Source organism: Triticum dicoccoides, chromosome 5B (genome assembly GCF_002162155.2).
Source record: "Triticum dicoccoides isolate Atlit2015 ecotype Zavitan chromosome 5B, WEW_v2.0, whole genome shotgun sequence".
Taxonomy (NCBI): domain Eukaryota; kingdom Viridiplantae; phylum Streptophyta; class Magnoliopsida; order Poales; family Poaceae; genus Triticum; species Triticum dicoccoides.
In genome coordinates this window covers 394860595-394872696 of record NC_041389.1, presented here as the reverse complement: position 1 = coordinate 394872696, position 12102 = coordinate 394860595, and the positions used below count along the sequence as shown (strand labels likewise).

Here is a 12102-nt window from a genome sequence, read left to right as displayed (position 1 = left end):
ACAGAGGGAGTATATAGCAGCCCCACTTCTTCACTAGAAGCCACATAAAAGCATGGCACTATAATTTAGCCTAACTCGTGACATGGAGGAAAGTAAAAAAAAGCTGATGTGAAATGCACCAGAAATTTCTGGAAACGAAAAATGGAACGAAATTCTCAAAACCAATAGGTTGAGAAGTACCATGAGACCTAAAATTCAGATTCTTTACCTTTAAATATAACCTTCGCATGAGTTGAAGCTTTTTTGTACTTTTGTAACTTCTTCAGTGCACCCTCATTAGACGTTGCACATTCCTCATCATAACTAATGGATAATGTGCGAAGAAGCCTTGCTTTAGATAGAATAAGCTCCATGAAAGACATTTCATTTGAATGCCAGTGAATACCAGTCATCTTCACAAACTGAAGGTTGGCACACATGCCATCGGTACATTGTGCATCTTGAAACTCTCGATTTGCCTCAAATTTCTGCTCCTCGCCATAATAAATCTTAACAAATATAGGTAAGAAGTCATTCATTGGAAGTAATGATGACATCCTTCAAATACTGTGAATATAAATGATTCGACGTAAAACCAAACATTACCAGTATTTTGAGTCTTTCAAGGTTTGGAGCATTCCTTAGCAAGCAAAAGGTTGACAAAATTGAGGGAAGTTCACAGAAGTGTGTATACAGCGTCAAGTTCTTTAAGTTGACAAAGGTGCATGGAAGTTCCTCTAGCATATTAGCCCCATTTGACTGAAACAGATAAAAGCCATAATGTCAAAAGTTTGGAACTCAGTGCATATCCTTAATCGCTGAACGAATTTTGCATGCTTTACTCATGTCAGCAAAGCTACAGCCACAAGTCACAAAGGATGAACCCAGTTCGGGAATAACTAAAGGAGTTTAGGATGTTGCAATTTACAAAGGCTCTCAACCCCTTGAAACAAAAAGGTCAGTCCAAGTATTTTCTTTCTGGGAAAATGCCACATGATTATAAATATATACAACTCTGTGGCTAACGCAAAGAACATCAATAGGTGTAATTTCCAAGTTAAGTTTCAGACAAGTTGGTTTCTCACTAAATTTGGGGTTTGGGACGCAACACTACTTTGAGGTTGAATCCTGATTGTCCCTAGCAGATCAAATACTTGACAACAATCAAACAGAGGAGATAGATAAAATCCACTAAAATGTTCCACTAGGAAGGTAAGGCACAACAAAGATAAGAATTAGTGGTAATCTTTACATGGCCTAATCCTCAATGTTGTCTCTTGTCTGTAAGGAAATTTAATAACACATGAGTACTAAACTGAGCCCAGATGTTCATTATAAGAACAGATAAAGCGAGAGCATCTGGGTGTACCGGTGGATGACAAGTATATATGCAAAGCTCAGTAACGCTTGCAAGGCTGGAGATAAATTTGGAGAAATCACAGTCCCCACCTAGATAGTCCCACACATCAATTACAGCATAATCGAGGCGCGGAAGATCCCCAAGGTTCCAACCATAATCACAAGCCGAACAAATTTTGAGGAACCGGAGATTGGACGCCTGAATCACCCACTCTTTGAATCTGCCTCGGATATTCACATCCCAAAGTGTCAGTTCCTCGAGCGCTGGTGATGTTGCGATGATCTTCTCCAGCTGGTACTCCCCCTTCTTCTGTAACTGGACGTTGATGAGAGTAAAATTCCTTAGCTCCCGCAAACCATGGAAGCCCGGGGGTAGAGGGGCGGGATGGCGCATCTGAAGAGACTGAGGGAGGTGAGCCTGCCGCAGGTGAAGAGGGAGGAGGGGAGAGCCAGGAAGCCGTCGATGGAGCTGATGTGGAGGGTCTCGACGCCCCGACGGGAGAGGACGAGGAGCCAGTCATGTATGCGGGCTGCGTAGGGCTCGTCGAGGAAGACGCAGAAGCGCCGGACGCGGCCGGGGCAGCGGAGGAGGATGCCGTCGACGGCCCTCAGCCCCTTGGGCGCTCCCTCGTCGTCTTTTAGGTGGGGGAAGTGGAGGTCGAGGGATGGGAGGGCCTCCCATCGGTATCGCCAGGCGCGGGAGAGCGCCGACGTACGAACGGCGTCGCGGAGGTCGAGGCGGGTGAGGATGACGTCGAGGACGTCCGCGGGCAAGGAAATCAGGGCGTCCGCCTCCGCCGCGGCGACGTCAGTCAGCCGACGACGCTTCTTGCAACGGCGTCGTCGCGGGGGCGGCATCTCTCCGGTGATGGCGCGGCGGCGCGGTTCTAGGGTTTTCAGGGGCGGAGCGCCGCTTTGGGGTGGTCTGGAAATGCCGCGCTCTTTTCGTTGCGGCGGGCTTATTTGGCGCGTGACGAAGCGGGACCCAACACTCGTATACATTTCACACACACACACACACAAAAACTCGTGTACAGATCAAAGTTTAACGGGAATGTTCCCTAGGAAACGTTCACTAGGAAGTGGGAAGTGGGAACATGTGACATTTCAAACGTAACATGTGGCATTTCAAATGTTTTATGGCAACTTTAGGCGTGCGTGAGATGACAGTTTCTTTACAACGACATGACATTTTTTGGTAAGATGATAGTTTTCGAGATTTCATCCTAGAAAATGCAACGTCGCTCTGAAAAACAGCCACCCCCTCAGAATTAAAAATGTCACCTACAACGGTCGCGTGTGCCACCCCTCCCTTGCGAACATTCGCCAGTTATGAGTGTTACATTTGATCATATGCAAATTTTCATTTGATTTATTGATCATGCCCTACTTTACTTAAATCAATTTTTAAGTCAGAAGAGCGAACATATGCCATGCGAAAAGACTATTTAAATCCAGAGCCAATTTCATAGGGTATGTAGAACCGTGGGTCTCTTCCGATTTAAACGAATTTCAAATATATTTTTGTAGGGTTCCAACGTGCAGGGGAATTTTCCTGTAGTCTCTTCGTCAAAAGGAATAGACCGTCCAAAAATCTTACGGGTTAATTATCTACTCTACAATTCCATAGTATTCCTGTGAACTAAGCCTCTAGAATTTTTCTAAACATAACTACTAGTCCCTTCGTACCATAATATATGTCGTTTTAGCAGTTCAATTTGAGCTGCTAAAATGACATATATTATGGTACAGAGGGAGATAACACATGCACTCAACCTCTAGAAATTTTCAATGTTTGCCCTGTGGTGCAACAAAACAACTATTATTAGATAACCCAATATTTTTCTCCCGTGTACAAACATCAGTAGAAGAATGAAAAGAAACCACATTTAGGAAATGTGCATATACAACACAACCCGGATCTTAAAAGAAACAAGGACACTGTGTTGCACAGTTTTTAACATCTATGCTCCCGTTAATTAAAGGGGGTTAACTAAAGGGGGTTACCACTGTCATTCAAATTATGTTATCATGGTTGCTTACGCAGGTAACAAATGGAATGCATTTTACCGAAAAAGAGTTTCCCCCCGCTTTGTATTCCAAAGCAACGAACACCATACACATAGTATTGCTGGGGCGAGCAGCACAACAAGCCCAAAAAAAAGAAGAAAAGAATGCTAACAACGGCGGTTCGACAAAGCATGGATGAACCGCCACCGTTGCGCCCTCCGGAGACACACCACCACCGCCCGAGGCTCCGATCTGCCGCGTACCAAGCGGCACCTTCAAGAAGGAATGCGACGCCGACGACGCTGCCGCCCGGACGAGTCCTAGGGTTTCCCCCGGTACGAGGAGGGAAGTGGAGGATGGCTACCACCAACACCCTCCAAGAAGGAAAGGTGGCACCCGTCGGTGTCACCGCATCGGAGCCGGCCGAACCGGCAAGGATTTCTCCCGCACACCAACCCCACCGCCCAACCGGAGCCGACCAACCAAACCACCGCCCAACACCATGCGCCATTGCGGATGCGCCGCCACCCAAGTTGTCTCACTACGAGCACCAACACGAGGCCAAGAAGGCCGGAGAGAAGAGCCAAGCGACAGGAGCAGCAACGCCAAGGCCGAGCGGGAGGGAACCTCCTCCTCCGCCGTCGTGCGAGAGGCTCGCGCCTCCGGCACAATCGCGGTTGCCGTCCGGACACGGCAGCGGGGCAAACCAGGCCACCCCAGGCCCGGCCAGGCCCTCAACGGGCCCGCTAAGCCCCGCCGGCCATGCTGCAGCAGGCTGGCGCCGGCGCAGCCAGCACCCCGCCGCTCAGCGCTGCTCCCCCGCCTCTCGGAAGAGTCGCCACGGATCAGCCCCGCCGCCGGCCCGCCCAGGCCCAGATCTGGGCCAAGCGCCGCCGCCAGGACCCACCGCAGCACCGCCCCGCAGCCAACGACGCCGCCGCCGTCCAGCCGCCCGCCCGCGCCACGACAGGGAACCCCGCCACCACCCGGTTCGTCGCCGCCTAGGAGCACCCCCCGGTGCAGCTCCGCCCCGCGCCGGAGAGCCACCGGGAGGGGAAGGTCAGGGGGCCGCCGCCACCAGCGACCCCGGGGCCAGGGCGGCCACGGGCTCCAGCGACGGCGGCAGGAGGAAGGGGAGAGGTGGGGACCGGAGGAGGGAGGCGGCGAAGCGTGGCCGGTCACCCGCGGGGGCGACGCGGTCGCGAGAGCGCGAGCGTGTGAGTGATTTGGATGGCCTCAATGGAATGCATTTTCAGAAATTACAAAGAGATAAACCTTAGTACCTTCAAAGGAAAAAGACAAACCTCGATGATAATAAATTACTATACTAGTCATTAGTCTTGAAGTACTGAAATGATAATGATGAAAGGGGTAGATCTCAAATGGTAAAAATGATTCACCCAAAAGAGGAGAACATGATGATCCAACCTGTTCATACTAATAGTAACATACAAGGCTACAAGCTGTTGCTTTTCTCCTGCTCCTTTTAATTTTTCCAAGGCATGTTGCTTCGCTAATGCTATGGGATGGGCAAAGGGATTTGTGCAACACAAGGCTATGAGTTTACTACTCCCTCCCTCCCATAATATAAGATGTTTTTGCAGTTCAAATTGAACTGCAAAAACGTCTTACATTATGGGACACAGGTAATACTGTTTGTCATTGCTACTATCCCACTCGTAAGCTCTTACAAACATTTTCTAAGCAAATTAAACTAATGGTGCACAGCAAGTTTTCATTGGAAAATCACATAGCAAGAGTTCTCTCTTAAGGAGAGTTTTGCAGGTCATACAAGACATAATTATGCGCCAAACGGAGCAGTAAAGTAGCTCATGACGACAACCATTTTCTTCAGGATACATATCTTTAACAGCCCAGCCGCCCAAGGTACATAGTTAGAGAAGATCAAGGGATAAACAGACACCGTCTTACGCAAGTGAGCCATCTGAACGTAATCAGCGCCCATTCCCAGAATTGCATGGAAGACACGTCTCTATCTAGCAGCTCATTTCATTTTACCTGCAAAAGGATAACAGCCACTTTCTGAATTTGTGCAACTCGTTGCAAGATATTAAGCAGGTGATAAAACAGGAGAAAACATAAACTTGAATAAACAACATACAAAGTAATAAAAACGAAGTAGCAGTACGTGTAATAATGAACAAATATGTAATGCATTCAGTGAAGCATGAAGATGAAACTCTCGATTCCCACTGTAATCGACAAGGTGTTGGATCACTATCAACTTTTTGTCCCATGAGATAAATCCATACTGCTTTAGCACAATGCTATCACTCTTTATCCCAATGTGCCTTACTCGAAAGCTAAATTATCACTAAGTGGTTTGTTCTGTGGCCAGTACTGATAATTTGCACTTAATGTTTTGTCCCTACCCTCCCTTCGTAAAGATTAAAGGGACGCTGCTAGAGTTAGGCGGCAACTAAGCTAAAGGCAGATAGTACAAAATTCATGTTCTGTTATGTGATGATAATGGAATCTGGCTACAAGGTAGTCGTTTAGAAAAATGATCAACGACTCAAGTTATCATCCTGTAAAGAAAACATGGGAGTCATGATCTTGTAAAGAAAACCTTGGGTATAGATCCAAACTCATTTTCAAGCTTTCCATGTTCACATGTGATTTCTCTTGACACAAGTGTTCATCCTATTTCCATCCATATTCCCTCCTCTCTGGTATAGACAATAATGGTAGCACATAATATATCAACCCAAGGGCTAATTAAGAATGTGAAACTTGTAAGACACTCCATATATTCTTCAACATAAATATAGGCTAAGGAATACAGATAATTACTGACTGAAGTTCAAGATTTTTTTTTACCGTCAAAATTTTTTTTTACCGTCAAAGAAGACTCGAGCATGGGTTGAAGCCCTTCTATATGTCATTAGTTCACAGAGTGCATCCTCATTTGACTTTGATCTTCTGCAACCAAGACTAAGATGCATTGTGCGAAGAACTGCTGCTTTAGATAAAACGAGCTCTATGAAATACATTTCATTTTGCAACCAGCCAATATTTTTCATTTTCACAGCCTGAAGGTTGGCACAGAAGGCATCAGTCCATTGTGTATTTAGAAACTCTGCATTTGTTTCAGGTGCATCCCCATCACCATAGGTCTTGTAAAATAAACAAAAAATGTTAAGCACCAAAAATAGCAATGATGACCTCTAAGCATAACTACAATAGTTTGCAAGGCGGTGTTCTTATTTCATACCGTAATTTCAAGTTCTTCTAAATTAGGAGTATTCCTTAGTACGCAAAAGGTTAACACAATGGAACGCATCTCATAAAAACGTGTCCAGAGGGTCAAACTCTTTAAGTTGTCAAAGGTAAATGGAAGTGTTTCCAAGAGACCGTCTCCAGTAGACTGTAAAAGAAACAAATATTAAGCATGTGAATCTCAATGCAAAATGTGGATCAGAACTATTCATAATTGGCACTTTTTATGGTAAGAACAGAAAATTACCGATGCGTAGCACGCACAGAGAGAGAGAGAGAGCTTCCTAATTTGCGCAAAGCTGGCAAGAAATCCTCTGAAATTGATAGGGCTCACATAGTTTCCCACATCGATGTCGGCTTCATCGAGGTATGGCAGCTCCTTAACTTGCCAGTCATACTCAAAATCAGAATTTATCGTTAGGCTCCGGAGGTTGGCCCCGCGAATCACCCACACATTTGAGTATGGATCGTTCCCACGGATATCCACAAAGTGAAGATTCAGGGTTTCAAGCAAAGGTGACCCGACAAGAATCGCCTCCAGTTGGCTCTCCCCGTTCTCCAGGAATTCGACAAAGCTGAGTTTTAGATCCTTGAGCATGGGGAATCCAGTGAATCCCACCGGGAGAGGCGGCAGGCCGCAATGGCACAGCTTCAGGTGCGTGAGTTGGGCCCATAAGAAGAGGGAGGAGTGGAGGATGAAGGGGGAGGCGCATCGGAGGTTGATGGACTTGACGCCGCGGTCGCAGAGGGCGACGAGCCAGTCATCGACGCGGCCGAAGGAGTGCTCGTCGACGTGGAAGGAGAAGTTGGAGATGCGGCCGGGGTAGCGAGCGAGAACGCGGTCGACAGCCAAGGGGGCCGTGCCGGGGTTGTCGACGAAGGAGAGGCAGAGGTAGGGGAGGGCCTCCCACCGGCGGCGCCAGGCGCGAGAGAGGGCGGAGGTACGGACCGCGTCGGGGAGGTCGAGGCGGGTGAGGATGGCGTCGAGCAGGGGCGGCGGAAGGGACGTCAGCGGGTCCGCCGCCGGCTCGCCAACCCTAGCGCGGCGGGGCGAGGGCTCCGTTGTCATCGCCCCTCCGCCCTGTAGCCTTTGGTTCAGTGGCACAGTTCGCTCGATCGACGAGTGGATCGAACCAGGGGAGAAGGAAATGGAGTTACAAAATCATCCAGAGCAGTATGACGGGGTTAGGATCCTCTACAGTATGTGTTGTACAATCACTGCCATGTGGAACTTGGCCCTACATGTCATCGACACTACAGCACATACGGTACTGCAGAGGATCTTAACCCGTATGACGGGTGGGCTCAGACCTGGAAATGGAGAGGAAATATCATTGCCATTTGTCCAACTCTCAATCAAACATGTCAAATTTTCTTTAGAGAATTGAACATGTGACATTTTATCCGACACACTGGCTAATTGTACATGCGTTGCGACGGGGCATACATATTTTAGTGGTTTAACAACAATCATGTCTAACATATACTTTACACCCACCATATTGTACATATTGTAGATTGTGGTGAGATTTGATTTGATTTGAGTATGGGTGGAGAAACACAATGGGAGTTTTGATATACTTGAGGTTTGATAAGATTTGATTAGATTTGATTGAGTTAATACATGACATGATTTTGGTAATATTTGATTGATTCATGTAGGACATGGTTTCTAGTAGGATAAGAAAATGAATTACCGATTTGTTATAAATAGTTATTCCAAACAGGGGTGTGGGGACAAAAAATAATGAGGGGGTGGGGGAGGAGATGAGGAGGACATACTAACTCCCATTTAATAGTAGAGAAAAGAACATGACGCGTAAGAGGAACCCATGGAGGAAATTTTGTGGCGATGAGCCCGGGGACAACAACCTAACTGGGCTCTAAGATGGCCTCCTTGTGCAGTTTGACAACGAGTTGCAGCAGGAGTTCATCATATGGAGCTAGTTCGTTGGCTCTAATGCTCAGAAAAACAGAGTTTGAAAAGTAGAAGAATCTTGCACTGTTAGCTATCTCAAAGATAGCAACATATCAGCAGAAAAAATTAGAATACTATTAAAAAGATAAATAAGACAAATGATTTTGAATTATGCATGTTACAACCGCTTTATTATCTAACATCTTGTATCATTCATGGATGTGTTTCCGTGACCACGCATAAACATGTTCTTGAAGGTATGAAACCAAGACAAAGTAGCAACATTGATATAGGTATCCTCCGCAAGAAAAGCTCTTCTCCTCCTGTCGGCGCCGCCGCCGGTCTGTCCCATCTCCGATGGCCTCTACGCCATGGAGGTGCGGAGGATCTCGGCCCCCCGCCGGCGGGAGGGGTCTCGTTCTCGTTCTTATTAGATTCGGCCTCTTGGTTGGGGCTGTGGGGCGATGGCGACGTCCCTTAGTAGGAATAATGTCTCCCATGCTCTATTCCTTTCCCGATGGTGCATCTAGCATCGTCGGAGGGCGTGTGGAGGTTTGTCTTCGTCGGATCTTGCGGGATTCGGTCGGTGATGGTCTTCGGTGGATCTATTTGGATCCAGTCTTCGTTTAGGAGTTTATAGGTTTGATCCTTCTGATCTACGACTTTCTTCATCGGCGATGGTTGCTACTCTGGTGCGCTGGTCCTATGGGCCTTAGCACGACGACTTCCCGACTGTCTACTACAACAAGGTTTGCCCGGCTCCGGTAAGGGAGCGCGATGACGGCGGCTCGCCTTCGGCTCGCTCCAGTGTTGGTAGTCGTCGCTAGGTGGTCCACAGACATGATTGTAATTTGTATTACCTCTTTTGTTCTTTGTACTGCCATGATTGAATATGGATAGATTGGAAATTTCTGGCAAGAAAAACATTGATATAGGTACTCCACAATATGAATCCATAAAATTCTAAGAAAATAAAGTTGAGAAATCATGGAAGAGCATACGCTAGGAGCTTTCTCAAATATTAGAGTAGAACAAAATGATTGGGTATTGAAATATGACCTCAAAAATGTGTTTCCATGCACAAGCACAAATAGTCCTGGGATCGCAACGGCTGTTATGTTTTCATGATAGCTTGTGCTATTGTGATGGTAGGTGGCCGTTGGTCAAATGACGACCCACATAGGTACATGATGGATCGGGCAAACATTCTGAGCCAAGATGAGTCGTCTGGGCTAGGCTATCGGCGAACTCCACCCAGAACGGGAACCCGCGAGTCACATCCACATCCGAATCAATGGCGGCGAACATAGCAACCTATAGGCAAAATGAAATTAACATAGTTTGTTTGAACTATTCTTACTGGTCAACCACATTTTGCATCACAATTTCAGAGGATAAATACTCTAGTTTTACACTTTTTTTTATTTTGCTAGCCACATGTCCCATGCGGTCTCTAGTTTTACACTTCATGCTTATTAACATTTGCATCAATCTAACTTTGGTTTATCTTATAATGGAGAGAATTAATTGATGGCATAATAATCTGAGAAATTGGAGCTTCGTGAACAAGTGCATTTTCAGGGGCCCAAAAACATACAACGAAAATATAATGATAAATCATACATAAAAAAAGGTCATGGGCCAACTAGTGGGCCCTGGTGGGTCTGCGCCTAGTGTAGGTTCCTCCCCTCCTAGGGTGCCTACAACGGGCACATATAGCCCACATGCACCCCTTGTTGCTCTCCCGGGTGTTTGTCTCTCCCCCGAGATGTGAACTTCATGTCAATATTTTCGGGAGTTTCTTCACCGCCTCTTAGAGGTAGGACCCTAGTTCTATTTTATGCAAGATCTACACCCTTTGACGGGGGAATTTGAAGCAATCGTCATCACCAACTCTCGTGCATGAAGGGGAACCTCTTCATCTATGTCATCTTCATCATTCCCATCAACAATACCATTGCCCCATTTCCATCTCCATCCATTTTATGTACAATTGGTATGAATCAATTGTCGTTATCAGCTCTCGGTGTACATTGGTGTATTCATAGTTTATGTTGTGTGTTTCATTGGCGAAAGATCTTTACTTCCAGGTTGTCATATTTATCATTATACCTCTTAACATGTTCACCATGATGCTCCACGAGTAGTTCCATAGTGTTCTTGAGGACATGAGAGAAATCTAGTTTTAAGTGTCATATAAGTTACTGGATTATAACAGGAGGCGTGAATATATACCCTAAATGAGATGGCTATGGTTGGGCTTTATGCTTTAATAATTGTATTTTTTTATGCTTGCTGAGAGGATAATCATAAGTATGTGCGAGTCAATGGTTTTGCATCACATATAGTTAGGCTCTATCCACACAACATCGACCAAGCAACAATAATCATTGGAAATAATTATGGAATTAACAACTATGCAATATTCTCATTGTCCTCAAGAATGTTCGATCACCATAAGTAACACAATTGGCTTGTCCTTAGCCTTACTAAGGATTGGGACACTTGTTGTACTCTTTTAAAGTTGTGTTTAATTGCTACTGCACCATCACAAACTACAAAACGTCTACACCTTTTAGCATTTATAGTGAATCCTTGCCATTTTTGCACCTCACAATTCCTTCTGTTTCTCGTAGGATCGACATTTTTTACTTATCAAAAGGATTTACAATTCATCCGCCTACACTTGTGGGTTGTCACCCGCCAAGGGCCCACAAAACTCTTACTAACCTATATCATCATGGTGTATGGACCATCAAGGTCAAGCCTCACACGTGATAGATCTTCAGAAAGTAGGCGATCTTTAATCCTAACAAATTTATTGGTTCCTTCACACCTTTAAGGCTCCCAACGACACCTAGCCGACCTAGGAGGCACATACTATCCAAAAGTAGCAATATAAGGTTGTTTGATGATGAATACCTTGCTTATGAGTAACGCCCCGGATACAACTTTCCATATTCGTAACTCCAACTCTTGTCTTTTCTGGAGATGCGATATGATATTTCCTTCGTGGTTGGGTTTTTGTCTTTAGTTTTTCATTTTGTTCATGTCATGCATTTCATCATCACATCATCCGCATTGCATCCGCATGTTTTCATAAAACCTCGTAGTCGTTCGTAGTTACCGCTTCTCTCTTTGTCTTTGTTGACCTGTTGTCAGATCGCTTGTCCTTGTTTTCCCTCTCGTCTAAATGCCCACCCTCTCTGCACTTTGCTCAGACCCCTCCCGTGCGTACGAAACTTACCTTCTGTCGTTATCGATGGTTCCGGATCATCCCCAAACATCTCTAAAACATCTCCGTTTCATATTTAGACTTTCCTAACCTATCTTTTCTCGACCGTCGGATTTTGATCGGACGATCCAACTCCTCTCTTTTCCCCTTATATATATATATATATATATATATATATATATATATATATATATATATATATATATATATATATATATATATATATATATAGTCTACCCCTAGTCCATTTTGGACCAAACCCTATTTTCTAGGGATCCTCCTCCCCACCGCCACTCTCTCTGGTTCCCCTCGGGATCACCAGCGAACCAACCAGCGCCTCCCCTGGTCTCCTCCTCGTTTT

General features: G+C 45.7%; 1 protein-coding gene and 1 pseudogene across 2 annotated transcripts; both read right to left on the bottom strand.

Moving 5' to 3' along the window:
* LOC119309574 overlaps positions 1-2196 on the bottom strand; it is a 32121-nt pseudogene extending 29925 nt beyond the window's left edge.
* A 2678-nt stretch (positions 2197-4874) lies between these two features.
* LOC119305575 (F-box/FBD/LRR-repeat protein At1g13570-like) lies at positions 4875-7705 on the bottom strand. 2 transcript variants are annotated; one of them, XM_037582061.1, is made up of 4 exons: positions 6836-7705; positions 6584-6736; positions 6190-6485; positions 4875-5367 (listed from the first exon to the last, which is right to left on the bottom strand). In XM_037582061.1, the coding sequence occupies exons 1-3, from the start codon at positions 7655-7657 to the stop codon at positions 6192-6194; spliced, it is 1269 nt and encodes a 422-aa protein (XP_037437958.1). In that variant the 5' UTR covers positions 7658-7705; the 3' UTR covers positions 4875-5367; positions 6190-6191. The 2 variants fall into 2 exon arrangements, with proteins under 2 accessions (XP_037437958.1, XP_037437959.1); XM_037582062.1 differs by having other exon boundaries at positions 6209-6485.
* Between the last annotated feature and the right edge of the window lie 4397 nt (positions 7706-12102).

Bases quoted from the DNA above. Each gene is read 5' to 3' on its own strand.
- LOC119305575 (XM_037582061.1), bottom strand. From the start codon at position 7,657: ATGACAACGGAGCCCTCGCCCCGCCGCGCTAGGGTTGGCGAGCCGGCG. The intron at 6,737-6,835 runs GTAATTTTCTGT...TTTCTTTTACAG, and splicing joins TCTGTGCGTGCTACGCATCG to TCTACTGGAGACGGTCTCTT. The intron at 6,486-6,583 runs GTATGAAATAAG...TTATTTTACAAG, and splicing joins TAGAAGAACTTGAAATTACG to ACCTATGGTGATGGGGATGC.